This window comes from Notechis scutatus, chromosome 1 (genome assembly GCF_049901735.1).
Source record: "Notechis scutatus isolate UNSWTSFEM ecotype Mainland chromosome 1, rNotScu1.2, whole genome shotgun sequence".
Lineage (NCBI taxonomy): Eukaryota > Metazoa > Chordata > Lepidosauria > Squamata > Elapidae > Notechis > Notechis scutatus.
Genome location: NC_142009.1, coordinates 272,816,075 through 272,832,005, shown reverse-complemented (window position 1 = coordinate 272,832,005; position 15,931 = coordinate 272,816,075). Strand labels below are relative to the sequence as shown.

General features: G+C 38.2%; 1 protein-coding gene across 4 annotated transcripts in view; it reads left to right on the top strand.

The window, feature by feature from the left end:
• Positions 1 to 15,931, top strand: part of SLC8A3 (solute carrier family 8 member A3) — a 244,809-nt gene that overhangs the window by 214,127 nt on the left and 14,751 nt on the right. For all 4 annotated transcript variants that reach the window (XM_087951530.1, XM_026671015.2, XM_087951529.1 and 1 more), the window contains one exon: positions 4,151 to 4,168. In XM_087951530.1, coding sequence (XP_087807656.1) covers positions 4,151 to 4,168 — 18 coding nt within the window. The remainder of the gene's footprint in view (positions 1 to 4,150; positions 4,169 to 15,931) is intronic.

Sequence of the window (15,931 nt, the reverse complement as noted above, 5' to 3'; positions counted from 1 at the left end):
CAGTTGTTAAAAATTTGAATCCCACCCCTGCTTGTTAGGTTTTAAATACTGGGCCCCTTCTTTAATAGGTATTTCTGTGGAAAACCTATGCAGCATGGTTAGTAGAAGCCGTCATTTATTCAAGGTCAACAACCGTGATGAGATTCAGGCTTATTTTTAAAAACCGTTCCTTGCAATGCTATTCTCCAGAGCTTCCCATCTCAACTCATAAACTTCTATTAAGCCCGAAGCAGCAGTCAGATTCTTCAGTTGCAATTGGCTAAGCCAGTTAAGTCATGCAGCCTGTATGGATTTCACTGACATAGTATTTAAGTGAAATGGTATGGTATAGATTAGGTTTTCTCTTTTCCTTGAAATTAGATGATAAATTATAGGAGAAATCTGTAAAACTAAAGGGACAAAGTTCAGCTCCTATTTCACACTGATGGTTCATTTTTATTGAGATGAGATTTTTTTTAATTCCAAATGGTGATACTTCTCCAGATTCTTCTCTAAAAATCAAAGTAATATTTCATTCTTCTTGCTAAACCATAGGCAAATATAGAAAGGAGTACAAATCAGAGTTAATTTAGAAGTGAAGATGGTTGTCTTTAGAAATAATTGCACAAATGTAAGAAATTAATTCTTAGAAAATAAAATGCTAAGAGTCGTGTTGAGATATATGAAATAGAAGATAGTACAATGAGATTTAATTTGAAATCCAAATACTTAAAAGATCATTTATAATCAAAATTAAAAATACTCCAAATAAAATATTCTTGACAGAAGCATACTATCAATTAGCAAATAGAAATGAAAAGAACAGCAGAAGCGATTTTTAGGATTCGTATTCAAGTTTCTTGTTAGTAGTATCAAGCTTTTTGGCTAATTTAGAATGAACCAGTTACTGTAATCAGCCTTCATAGGCCAAAACCATAAACTGACAGTTCAGAGTTTAGAATTAAAAGCAATATGTATGTCTTGATCTCAAGGGGCCAGGAGAAACACAGATTTGTTTAAATTCCCTTTTGCTTCAAAGCTGTATAATGATCAGAAACTTACATAGTGGAGCTTTTAAAAAGTCTTCACAATAGGTATGGGGAAAGGCATCAATTATTCTTATCCTGTTATAAAATTTATTCATGTCTGGGAACTGTTATAAGTGAAACTTCACTTCTACCAATAGAAGACAATATTTATAGCTCAGGGTTGAACTGTGGAGTTCTTGGTGCTCTCCGACCTTGGTTGTTTCCTTGAAAACATTTCATTACCCAGCTAGGTAACATCTTCAGTGCTATGGGGTTTACTTTCTGATTATATACAGAAAGTTTGTCCTGCCATTGTTGGTGGGAGTGTTCTTTTCAGCTTGGGTAGTTCCTTGATTAGGCTGTTGTTTACTGCTTGATTGTTTGTCTGCTGTGGGTCCTGGCTTTGATCCCTGCTGGACCAACCAGGGATCCCAATATATAGGTAAAGAACTTACAAAAAAGTTTGGACATCTCACAGAGGGGAGAAAATATTATATCAACTGCCTACCACAGTGCCTCCAGAGAATTTTAAAAAAAAACAAATAATAGATGAAATTATGGTTTCCTTCAATGTCACAACACTTTACATCCATAAACCAAGAACTAGCAAAAGAATCCATGGTAACTGTACTATACAATATACCCAACCTAACTAAATACACTAAGTTCAAAATACTCAGAATCATACATCATGGGTCCCATCCATCTTTATCTTACTACATGCATTCAACAAATCTGAGGGACACCCATGGGATCACTACTCTCAGGATTCCTAGGAGAGACTGTAATGCAGTGGCTAGAAAATATTGCACTCTCATGCATACAACCCAAAGTATGGATCTGTTTTGTAGATGACACCTTTGTCATAATAAAAAAGGAACAACTAGAGAAGAAATATGAAAGAATGTCTTCAAAGGAATAAAAGTCACAAGGGAAGAAGAAGACAACAACACGCTCCCCTTCATAGATATCCTCATCAGCAGAGGAAACGGTAGCAAATTAGAAGCACAACTTTATCAAAAAACCTACCGATACTAACCAAGTGTTCCACTTCCAAATACCAACAAAAGAAGCTGTGTAAGAGCATTATGAGCCCTGGTGGCGCAGTGGTTAGAATGCAGTACTGCAGGCTACTTCTGCTGACTGCCGGCTGCCTGCAATTTGGCAGTTCAAATCTCAAGGTTGACTCAGCCTTCTGGGTTCAAATTGTGGGGGCAATATGCTGACTCTGTAAACCGCTTAGAGAGGACTGTAAAGTACTGCAAAGCGTTATATAAGCCTAAGTGCTATTGCTATTATTCAGATGAGCACAAATGCACTGCAATTATCCAGAACATCAAAAAAGGAAACACCACCTATACAACATCTTCTAACAAAATGAATATCCACTTAAGTTTATAAAAAAAAAAATCCTGATCACTCAACCTATTACAGCGCAACCATCATAAGCTATGAAAAGGATAGCACTCCCCATACTTCAGAAGGAACCAACAGACTATTGCAACCACATGGCATCACTGTAGTATATAAACTAAAGTTCTCCAAAATATCTTAAGTAAACCAAAAGACCCACTAGCCCAAGAAGAAAAAACAGGGTTCATCTACAATACACAGTGTGAGGACTATAACAGCCACTCTCTAGGACAGACAAGCAGAAGACTAACAGAACACATCCATGAACATCAACTAGCAATCAGAAGACACAATAAAATGCCTTAATTTGGACAGACTTAACTATAGTTTCAGCTGGGAAACTGTGAGCATACTAGACCAAGCTAAATTAGGGAATTCCTAAAAGCTTGGTATTCAGACAGATCAACATGAACAGAATCATAGTGATAAACCATATATAGACAACTTTTAAAAAATACAATTAAAAAACTAGAAACAAAAAGATAAGAACACCTCCTTGCCATGAATCAACACCCAGATAAGCAGGGATTGATACCAGAAGCAACACCAGACAATCAAGCAGTAAACAACAGCCTAATCAAGGAACTACCAAGGAGAAATCTACATCCCCACCAACATAGACTTGACAAGTTATTGTATATAAATAAAAAGCAAACCTCACACTCTTCTAGCACTGAAGATGTTACTACTGAATAATGAAACATCTGCAAGAAAACAAACAAGCTCAGAGAGCACCAAGGATTCAACTTCACACTATTGCTAAATGAGTACATTTGCCAAAACTTGACTGAAAAAATCTGGATGAACACAAGATGGCAGCAATCAATTAGAGATTTTTTTTATCCCTTCGTTGCTATCTAGGAGTTACTGGAAGCCAGTTGTATAGCCCCATGAAGTGGTGGTAAAATAGGTTATACAAGATAGGTAAAGTGAAATTTCATTCCTCATTGAGTGACAGTAATTCAGCTAGGGTGATACAATTTAATTTCCAAGTATGAATCATTGCATCTGTCTGATTTCCATATTAATTTTTACTGAAACCAAAGTTACTTCCTTAGGTGTAGCCAATTTAAAGAGTTTTAAATACAGTAGTAGAAATAGTAGAAATCCCTAGGCCAGCAGCTAAGTGCCAGTAGCTAAGCACCAAGGAACCAGGCTATAAACCTAAAGACCATAGGTTGTAGTCCCATCTTAGATACAAAACTAGGTGCATGACCTTGACAGTAGCTCCTTTCAGTCCTAGGAAGAAGTCAAGGGCAAATCACTTCCCAAAATCCTGCCAAGAAAACTGCAGGGACTAATCCAGGCAGACATCAACACTCACTCAAGGCAACCTCCCCCCACCACCACCAAAAAAAGCCACTAGCTGTGCCCCAGATTCTGGTCTTGTGTTGCAAATTTGTATATTGATTGCTTCCACAGTCCTCACCTCCAAGTCCTGTCCCTCCCACCCTACATGCCTGCACCTTTGTTCATGAGGGAAAAGGGGAACCTCTGAAACCCTTATAATTGCACCTGTTTGATACAGCTTCATCTCCATTTTGTGGCTCCCACGCATGCTTTCAAACCTGCTTCTACCATGAGGCTACCAAAAAGCCATTGTTTACTTCAAGCAAGCTCATTATTATTTAACACGGTTATATATAAAATGTTTATAAACCTGTTATGCAGAAAATATTAACTCTTTGTCTCTTCCTTCCTTTTCTTTTTTTTTATTTCTTTTTATATAGCACTCCTCTTGACTCAAGGTAAGTCATTTTTCCCCTTCCCCCTTTTCCTTTTCTCTGTTTCTGCTCTGTCCTTTTCTTGTCTACAGCCTAGATTCTAAATATTGTCTTTCATTTGGAATGAGTTCATACTTCAAGGATTTCACCTCAACATTTAGAACCAATGCCATTGTTGAGAATAACATGAACCTGAACCCTTGCCACGATGCAAGGAAAGGGGTTCAGCTGGAGAGAAAAAACTGGGGGTTGTTGGAACTGAGGTCCCATCTGTGTTCTCTACACACCCTTGAGGGGACCTGCCACATGCCAGGGTGAACTTGTAGTGACAAGTTCATTTTTCACAGATGAACATGATAGGCAGACGAGAAGAGTGAGTTCAGCCTTGTCATTCTGACTCAGCAAGAGGAACACAGAATGATGGCATATCGTTCCAAAAGCATCTGCAGGATCTGATCTTTTCATCCAAATGATGAAAGACTCACCATTCTATGTTTGTGCAGTACAAGATAAGAGAGGATGATAAGATGAGATGATGGGATGGGATGGGACAGGATAAGAAGATAAGATGAGATAAAATGAGATGAGATGAGATAACCTTTATTATCATTTTTTTATTGTGACCACACTGTCACACATTAAAAATGAAATTCTGTTGCCTGCTCTCATGTAGCATATATATCACTGTCCATTTTGAATACATAGTGGAAAGAGTAAACCTGAGAGTTCACAAGGTTGATACTATATGGAACAAAACTGTGACTGAATCTAGATGTTCTGCCTCTCCCAGAAGGTAATAAGGAAAACAGATCACAATGCTTCTACAAAAGGGTCAGGATTTGAAATACAACGACACGCTTTTAGCATTTGCTCGACTCCCCCTGGATATCTCTGCACTTTGTTTGAGATTGTAAGTCTTGTGCATCTTGTCAAGTGCAAACAACTAGAATCACTCAAGGATAGGCCCAAATAGATACTCTGTTGTTGATCACCTGTATTACAAGAATCTTGCCAGACTATCTACCTTCCCTTGGGAAATGGCAGATATACACCTAAGGGTTTGATTTCAGACATTTCCTTCTCTGAACAAACTCTAAATTGGAATTTCTCTTTATTCACATAAAGCCCACCCCACCCTTTCAGCCATTGGTTCCACCACAGATCTGGAGTAAACAAATTAGGAATAATCATTGCTAGCTTTGAGATAGTGGTACAATAAAGATGGCTTTGATTGTTGGTCTTCTACAATCATATAGTTTCCCTCCAGTTGTGTTGGATTACACCTTCCCCATATGGGAATTATAATTAAGTAAATCAGGAAAGCTGCCTTGAACATTTATTTATTTAGATATTTATTTGATTCATATTCTGCCTTTATTTGGACCACTAAAGGCGGCATACATAATGTTCCTCTCTTGTATTTTACCCACAACAACTCTGTGAAATGGATTAGGCTAGGAGAAAGGGACTGGCCCAAAGTCAGCCAGCTGGTTTTCATGCCTAAGGAAGGATTAAAACTACAGCTGTCTCCCACTTTCTACTCCAGCACTTTATAGATTAGCCATAACACTAAATCAAATCTCTCAAACTCTCAATCAAGTGCTGAAGACAGTTTTAATTCATTTATTCAATTTGTAGTTTGCCTCCCTGATTGGTAAGTGTGGAAAAATGGCTGGCAAAATTTAAGAGCATAAACAATATGAAAAGTTTAACATAGATATTAAAACAATAAAATAAATACCAAAAGACCAGCAAAAGGTATGTATCTTTGCATATTTTTCTAAGTAGTGAAAGAGTGAAGATCAAACAACTCTTAAGGAAGGGCATTCCATAGTCTGCAGGCAATGGAGTACAAAGTACTCTCCAGATGCTAGAATGATAGCCTTGCAAGCACAGTGTCTCTACGTCTTTCATAGATTAGAAGCCTATCTGCTCTATATGAATGAATTATTTATTGGCCAAGTGTGATTAGACACACAAGGAATTTGTCTTGGTGCATATGCTCTCAGTGTACATAAAAAGAAAAGATATATTTGTCAAGAATCATAAGGTACAACACTTAATAATAGTCATAGGGTACAATAAGCAATCAAATCATACCAGGAAACAATCAATATAAATTGTAAGGATACAAGCAACAAAGTTACAGTCATACAGTCACAAGTGGAAGGGGATGGGTGATAAGGAGTGATGAGAAAATTAATAGTAATGCAGACTTAGCAAATAGTTGGACAACGTTGAGGGAATTATTTGTTTATTGATGGCCTCGTGGTGTAACTGGAACCATCTGGATCTGAACACACTCAAAACCATAGAAATGGTGATAGACTTTAGAAGAAACCTTCCTATACATCCATCTCTTACAATACTAGACAACACAGAATCAACAGTAGAGACCTTCAAGTTTCTAGGTTCTATCATATCTCAAGACTTAAAATGGACACCTAACATCAAAAACATCATCAAAAAAGCACAACAAAGAATGTTCTTTCTGTGCCAATTCAGAAAGCTCAAACTGCCCAAGGAGCTGCTGACACAGTTCTACAGAGGAATCATTGAGTCTGTCATCTGCACCTCTATAACTGTCTGGTTTGGTTCTGCAACCCAACAGGACAGACACAGACTTCAGAGGATAATTAAGACTGCAGAAAAAACAATTACTACCCACCTGCCTTCAATTGAGGACCTGTATACTGCACAAGTCAAAAAGAGGGCTGTGAAAATATTTACAGACCCCTCACATCCCGGACGTAAACTGTTTCAACTCCTTTCCTCAAAACGACGCTATAGAGCACTGCACACCAGAACAACTAGACACAAGAACAGTTTTTTCCCGAAAGCCATCACTCTGCTAAACAAATAATTCCCTCAACACTGATCAACTATTTACAAAGTGTACACTACTATTACTGTTAATCTTCTCATCACTCCTTATCACCCATCCCCTCCCACTTGTGATTGTAGGACTGTAACTTTGTTGCTTGTATCCTTACGATTTATATTGACTGTTTCCTAGTATGATTTGATTGTTGATTGTACCCTATGACTATCATTAAGTGTTGTACCTCATGATTCTTGATTCTTAATGAATGTACCTTTTCTTTATGTATATTGAGAGTATTTACACCAAGACAAATTCCTTGTGTGTCCAATCACACTTGGCCAATAAAGTATTCTATTCTATTCTATTCTATTCTATTCTATTCTATTCTATTCTATTCTATTCTATTCTATTCCATTCCATTCCATTCTATTCCATTCCATTCTATTCTATTCAAAGGCAGCTGCATGGTTTCAGGATTAGCAGACTGCTGGACAAAGTATCTAGTTGGAATGTATATGGACCTCTCCTCTGCCTTCTAGGTCTAGCTTGCTGTGGCACAACTTAGACTGGTAAACAAAGATCTAAGAGATTAATTATACTAATTCCAGCTCTCCGTGGCCCACAGCAGATCAGCACTTTCATCCAGGATTAAGTCTTGGATAATAGATGCTTTATCAATAATTGCTCTGGCAATCCTTTTTCAACAGCCTCCTAGCTTGCCAATATTCCTTTCTGATCACAGTGGAGAGCTTTCATTTAGTTAGGCTTGATGTGCTTCCTTTCATCCCTTTGCAAGCACTTCTCTGCCCCTGTCGATTGGGGAAGCCAAATCAGTTGTTCATTTTTCCCTGCATTGGCCATTTCATCCACTTGACTCAAGGACTTGATTTTGCCTTTATTAACCAAGTACCAACAGGAATTCAGAAGACAATTTTTAACTTTTTAGCTGACATTTAGTTGACTTTTTGGAGCATTATTGTATGGCTGTAATTGTAATTATTGTAATTAAGTATATGTTTAAATAGCAATAGCACTTAGACTTATATACTGCTTTACAGCCCTCTCTAAGCAGTTTACAGAGTCAGCATACCACCCCCAACAATCTGGGTCCTCATTTTACTGACTTTGGAAGGATGGAAGGATGAGTCAACTTTGAGCCTGGTGAGATTTGATCTACCAAATTGCAGGCATCTGGCAGTCGATATAAATTCTCTCCCATTACAAAGAGCAGGATTTCCAAGTTAGAGTTTGATGGGGCCATCATCACTGCCACCTTTAATTAATTGCAATTTAGTTGTGTGTAAGGTTAGGAATGCCTTCCTTTAAGGTTTCTATCTTTTCCTCTCCTGCCAGTTACTAGCATAATTCACTACCAGTTTTCATGACCTGCTCTTTCTGACTTTCCTGGCACACCTTTTAATATCAGACCACAACTAACCAACAGTCCTGATTCCACCCCGCAAGCAGAACCCACAAAGACATAAAAAATGCTTATGTCTTCCTTGGTAGAATTTTGCAATTATAAAACAAAGGGAGAAATTCTTTGTTCTCACCATCACAGGCTTTTTACAGAATAGTTTATGTAATCAGAATTATAAGAAACCTGTTCTGGTTTGATTTAAATAATAATTACAGAGAGAAGAATTTGAAATAAATCCATGCTCAGTATTACTAAGTAATTTGTGTTTTGATGAAATAAAGGAATACAAAAGAGGGTTTATTTTATTTTATCTTTTTAAGTACCATGTCAGAAAGTTTTGAGAGAGAGGGAGGGAGAGAGAGAGAGAGAGAGAGAGGCTGCGCTGCCCACAGGGCCCGTGAGAACCCTCTCCACCCACTCACTCCTTACCCGGCAAACTTGCCTGCTAAATTGCTATTTTTCCTTTTTTCCGACCATCATCTGTTCTGCTGTGCCAGAGATTTAGATTAGCTAGGAAGCAGGAAATGGCTGGATTTCTTGCTTTCTAGCTAGTCTTTAGATCTTCGGCTCTGCTTTTAAGCACAGCCAAACCTCCCTTAGGACTGAAGGTTCTATTATTCAGTGCAGACTCATGGGAAGCAAATTTGAGAGACTGAGCTAGCCGATGGCAGATAGATAGATCACTGAATGATTCTGTGAGCAACTCAATCTGCCTGCCTGCTTTGCCTGATTTTGGGTAAAAGTTGCTCTTTTTTAAATAAATATTTATAATATTTACATACAAGCCATGCCCAGCCAGTCACATGACCACCAAGCCACACCCACAAATTAGGCCATGCCCACAGAACCAGTTAGTGGTCCCTGGGATTTAAAATTATGAGTTTGGTGGTCACTGAGGTCCAAAAGGTTGGCAACCTCTGCCCTAGGTAGCATCTTCTTGCTTCAGATGAACTGTCAAGTTGCTATTTCAATTAATTCCTGCAATTGGTTTCCTTTTCAAAGGTTGAATTGACATCTCTTGGACATGTGGACATAATACTTCAAATTCTGTTAATCTGTGACATATCAAAGGCAGAGTAATATAAAAATGCATCTGTTACTGCACAGGACAGATCATGACTAATAAGTAAAGAATGGCAATGACATTTTCACTTACTCTATGTCATGTTAGATTTAGAAAATGTAAGCATTTCAAGAGTGCTGGAAAAAATTACATTGAAGATTGCACTGAAGCTTGTCATTGTCTTTTTGACTCTAATTTAGCTTTCTTCAATCTGGTGGCACCCGGATATATTGGAGTTCAAATCTGATATTTTCCAGTTATTGCATTAAGCTGGCTAGCAATGATGGGACTTAAAATCCAAACAGCTGAAAGACATAATTAAGGCATGCTAGTTTTAAATTTTGCCCTTCCTCTTTCCAATATTCTGCACTACATGGGTTGTTTTTTTCTTTAATTCACTTGATTCTTCAGCTTTCTGTTTTCTTCCTTCATTCTTTCTTATATTCATATTTTTTATGTTGCACTTTCTCTACTCTTCAAAGTTTTGGCAGTCTTTAAGATCTGCCTTCTGACTTTTCTTGAGTTGTGTGTGCAAAATATGTGTTATGGTTAGTAACAGTAGTTACTAAGATAATTTGTAGTTACTAAGATAATATAAATTAAAACAAACATACCATATTATATGAGATAGAGCAAAGCAGGTATACTATCAGCTATTATGTAACATTGATCGCTAACTGGGAGCAACTTTGTGATATTAGCTATCATTTCAATATCAGTTACACTCATCCCATTTAGCAGTTCAGTTTCCCAGGAATGGAATTCACACCCTTTATCCCATTTCACTTTTTCCTGCTCCCAGTGAGGGACAAGAAAATTTGCAACTCCATTCATCCAACTCACTGCTTTCAAAAATATCAAGACACGTCTCTTCCATTCAGCCTTTAAGTGGCTTTTGCTCGCTTTAATGTTTAGTATGGTGCTAGTTCAAACTTTTAAATGCAAAGTATTGCATTTATCCACTTTGTTATTCAGCCTGAATAAGGGAGACTGAAAAGATATACCACGGAAAAGACAATTGATAGTCTTTATGGCAAAGTCTTATGACAGACATTAGCTAGTAGACATTAGCAGGGGTTTTCTTTTTTTTCCATAAAATAAAGCAGTGACTTTTTTTTTCTCATTTGGTTAGGAACCTACTTCAATAAGATAAACTTCTTGACCTACCTGGAATGACATTGTCTGTTTCCTCTTGTCAAGAAAAAGAGCATCTTATCAGCTTCCTGTCCTTTAACCCTTGCTTAATTCTGGATGACCAGTGCTAAAAATGGAATTTTTTTTCCTCCCTAACCTTTTGCAATACCTGGAAAGCAGGAGTGGGAATTAAGGAAATACTGACAGGTTTGTTCCCCTGTTTGGCATCTTCAAACTAATTGAAGTTGTTAGCTAGGAGTCTAGGGTGCAATCCATGTTGGAAGCTGAGTACCAAGACTCATGCAAACAAATCAGGAATGGTTAATAATGAAGTTACAGTTTGGCAGTGTTCACCTTGACAAAGTTGGCCTGCGTGCCCAGCGCACACGCACACACACACACACACACACATACCACAAAAGGAATATTAGCTTGTTTCTCCTGCCTTATGGATCTGTTCTTGAAATCCCTACCCCCTTGAAGCCTGCAGGTGATTGTCCTCTGGCAATAGCACAGCTGGAATTCTGTTCTTTCAGATTTTCATCTATATGCTTCTCATTTTGAAACAGTGTCTACTACTCTGTGTGCTCTACTGTATTTAATTGTGGGTTTTTGCTTAGTTGTGCCTTCCTTTCCTTTTACCACTCCTCCCACAAATGCATGTATTGTGGTTTTTGTGAAGTTCCTTGACTGCCAGAAGCAGGAAAAAAAATGCTTTTTCAATACTAGTAATCAATGCTATTGTTCTTACTGTTGTCATCCTATATTTTAGTCAGGAGAAAAAGAGTTTTAATTATTCAGAAATATGGGGTATATGCAGGCATTTCAGAAATGATCACTCAGAAGATCCAGAATATTGCTAAGAGTGAGACAGCAGGGTCAATTAAGTAGGCAACCTGGGGAATGGTTGCCAAAAAGCTCAAGGAGACCCTTTTACTTTGTTGTTCTTGGAAGAGCCAAGTAAGCTATATAGTCTTTGCAACCCACTCATACATCACCAAGTAAAGGAGAAGTCATGATCTTGCAGTCTACATGCATGGATGTGAAGAATATATACTTTAATACGTGCAACACCTCTAGGCTACACTTGGTTGCAGCATTAGAGACCAAACACTTGTCTCAGAATGCCTTTTGAGCAATGTATGCTGGAAAGAGATAATTGCAACACTTATTTGCATTCTAATAACTTCATATTTGGTTTATCACAGCATGATATGATGGGCTGACTTTGCAGATGGTCCACAAACCAGAGCATGTAAACCAGAGGTGACAAACTCAAGGCCCGCAGGCTGGATTCAGCCCACGTGGTGCTTAGAAGGTGGCCCACGGGGTCACCTTGGAAACAGCAAAGGACCGGCCCACAGTGCCTCTGCCAGCAAAAATGGAGCTCAGTAAGGTTTTCACTGGCAGACGGTTGCAGGAGGCTGTTGTGGCCATAAATGGAACTCAGGAGCACATTTTCACTGGAAGAGCTCTCAGGTCACCACAGACACCCCTGACATGAATGACGATCTGGCCACACCCACCCCCGGCCACATACACCTCACTTCCCCAAGGTCAAACACAACCCTGATGTGGACCTGAATGAAATCGAGTTTGACATCCCTGAAGTAGACGTTGACAGAGGAAGGCATAGATAAGTAGTTTGTTTTCTCTATATCTCCACAAATGTTTAGACAATTTTTCTCCCATTGGTATGGAGAAAAAATAATAGGTTCACGTTGAGATGCAAGTCAGTGACTTGCTACACGAACCCATGCACCTGTTTCAAGTAGCCTCTTCCAGATGGCTCTAATGTATGTTCTGGCTATTAGTGAAAATGAGAATTAAAATCCCTTGGAGGAATTGTTCAACTAAATAAATTGTTCCCATGTATTGGCTCTATATGCTAGTTCCAGCACCATCCAGAAATTGTGTCATCAAAAAGACAAAGAATAAAGAGCTGCCATAATCATTATGAACAATCATAACTTTGATCTGCCGTTTTCTATTGTAATCTCTGAGGTGCCAATAAGTAAGAATCATTTATCCTCTACTATTTACCAAGTGGTAAATATTCTCTATTGATTCTTTCTCAATCATTTATACATTGAAGTATTAGGAGTCTGGCTGGCATTCATTGTAGTATATACTGTCTACTAGTGTTTTTTTTGTGCAACTATTTCTTACTCACCACTAGGGTGTTTTTTTAATGGTACAGAACACAAACACAAAGATTGCACTTCCCATACAAAACTGTTTTCTCATGCAAACTTAATCTCCTATCTTATTCTATTAGCTTCCTATTACCATAAGTTTACAACTATTCTACTTCTATTCTTATTTAATCTATACTATTTCCATCTCTTATATTCTATTTCCATGTCCCTATTTCTATATTAGCATTGCTTTCTCCTCTTAACTATTTCTTCTTTAAATCTCTCTCTCTCTCACACACACACACCCGCAGATCTTCAGCTCTTATACCCAATCTCAGTCCAGTCTCACTTTTTGCTCCTTTTCAGACTTTGGAATGGGCTTTTCTCCCCCAGTCCCAGCCCTAATTCTGGACCTAGTCTGCAGCTAAGTTGCTGCAGGCAAGTAAGCTCAGCTTGAAGACTGATCAGACTCGGCTTGGTTTTGAAGACCAATTGGGTTCTTTTCCTCCCTGTTTTTCAGCTCTGCCTCTCAGTGGTCTTGCAGGTCCAAAAATTGATCATTTCTCTTGTCTGAAAACTGCTGCTCAGTTGCTTCCCCTTTAGTTGGAGTTCCTTTTCCTCTTATGACTCTTTCTCAACACTGACATACCTGCTTGTTTTCAATTCCTTTTTTTTTTTTTTTTTGGAAAACTCTCCAGTGAAGGAGCAGGTAGGCCTGTTTTGACCCTCCTTCCCAGGAAGCACCCAAAGCTCAGGACCCCAGAAGAAAAAAAAATACCTGCTCACTCCAGGTGGTGAGTTCACTTTTCCACATTCACACAACATAAAAAGAGGGTCAAATTCCCCATCCCAGCCACTTGGTAAGATGAATGCAGATGATGTTGTGGCAGTTTGATATATTGGTGATGGCAAAAGGTGGATGGTTTGTTTGTTTTTTTTCTTGCTGTGATAAATTACGATGGCATTGCCCAAAACGAATACTTACGTATTTTTCAATGTCTGCTGGCTCCGTAGAGTTAATAAACTTTGTAGCTGAGATATTATGTTGAGACAAGATTTTAATGATATATGAAGTCTATGCAGAGGTATTTTGCTTCTGAATAATTTCTTGAGGTCAGGAGTCATGCAGGATTTATCATTTGAAGCGCTTTGTGCTCACAAACAACTAGAACATAAATACAGAAGGAACCCTCGGTGTTATGCTTGCTTGGCATGCCAACTCCGAGAAGAAAGGTCAGCAGCCAGGAGAGAAAGGGGAGAAGAGAAAGTTCAGAGGAAAGGATGCTTGTTACCATAGCTACAGACTCCACTGTTTTTTTTTTCCAGCACTGGGGTAGGTCAACTCACGTGACGCTGATAAGGGGATTGCACCTGTAATGCTCTTTCGAGATACTGTGTATCTTTGGTGAACAGTCAGGATTGGGCTGTTAATCACTACAAGTTTTAAAGTGCCTTGCCTGTCTTTTGACTCTGGCTTTATAATCACTCCCAATTAAATACATTTTTTAAAGATTAATTTAGATAGTGCCAAACTGAATATTTCTGATGCACAGAAAGCTGTAAAAAATTGCGATTGAGGTTCTAATAATAACAATAAGAACTGCAAGAACGTAAGATTGGAAGCAGTTTTTGCAATATTGATGGCACATAAAATGGATTTTTTTCCCCTCCTCTGGAAAGGAAAATCCATTGCATTGAAATAGAGGTTATTACTTAGTAAGGGATAAAGAAGTGCGACTAGAAAGTGGCAATGGTCCAAGGGTGTGCCGGGTGGGGAAAAACTGTTCTTGAATATTTTGCACAATCAGGGCTGATTTCAGATTTCTGCATATTTTGGCTTGGCTTAACTTGTGGTCCACTACTCTTCCCAGAGATGTAAAAGTTTAAAAATCTGAAGGGGGGAGATGAATTCTAGTGCACCCCAAGGATAATTAGGATAAAGGATAATAAGCCACATCCTTGAAAAATAATGTATTGCTTTTTATTGAAACAAATGGAATGTAAAGGAAAAAAAAACAGAGGTTAAACAAAGAATAAAAGCAAACAAAGACACTTGGGGAGAGAGAGAGAGAGAGAAATATAATATATTGAAACAATTATATTCAGTAATTTACTCAGACATTTGTACAGAATATTAATGTAGCTAATTAATTGAGAGGATATTTAAATGCATCTACGCTTAATTAAAGGTTCTTCAAAGCTCTTTTCTGCACTTTTAGATAGCATTTATGCAAATAAAGTTTTTCAGTTTTCTATTGTTTGGTTTGACATAGTACATCTGGCACTAATTGTAACCTCTGTCTTGTGCTGCAGCAATTAATAAATTGTAGGAAAAATAGCCAATGAACATTGGTAGGCTTAACAGTCAAACATCTTTCAGTACCATGGACAAGGCTGGTTGCTCCAGCAACAAAATTTGAAGTATCTTTGTGTTTAGTATAAATTGCATGAGACTATACAAACATCACATGATAAATTATTTCAATCTGATTTAGTTCACCAATTTACTTTCTTTCCATAATTTCCCTCTTGATTATTATCTTTGCTGCTTGGTTTCCTCCTTCTTTTCAATGGTTTCCCCATTGGCTTTGCTTGTCAGAAGGTCACTGTGCTGTCCCAGCCAGTCTATGGGAGTTGGATAGTTACTTAGGAATTATGAGCTGTCCCCTTAAGGGAATGCATCATGATAAATGTAGTTAAAGGTATCCTGGGAAATGTCACGTGGCCACATCTGTAATCCTGATTGGTCACTAAATTGACCCTTGAGGGGTTGAGGGAGGTTTCCCTCCATTATAGCCTGGACTCATGAACTGATAACAGCTTTTCTACCACTACGAGATGGGTTAGGAAAATAACCATCTTTTACCTGCAATGCTGATATACAAAGGATTGGTCATTATAGAAGAGCTTCATCACAAATGTGAGTTATGAAGATACCTGATGTACCAATAAATGTATTTTGTTATGGATCTTTTGTGGAATTATCTATCTGCATCTGCACAGCCACAAATCCACCTCTGTGCATGAGACAGGACAGGATAGTCACAAAAGGGCATCGCATGACCCAGGGACACAGCAATGGTCATAAATATAAACCAATGTTCAAGCATCCAAATGTAAATCACGTGACCATGGGGAAGCTATACTGGTGAAAAATGATCACTTTTTTCAGTGCCGTTGTACCTTCGAATGATCACTGAATGAACCA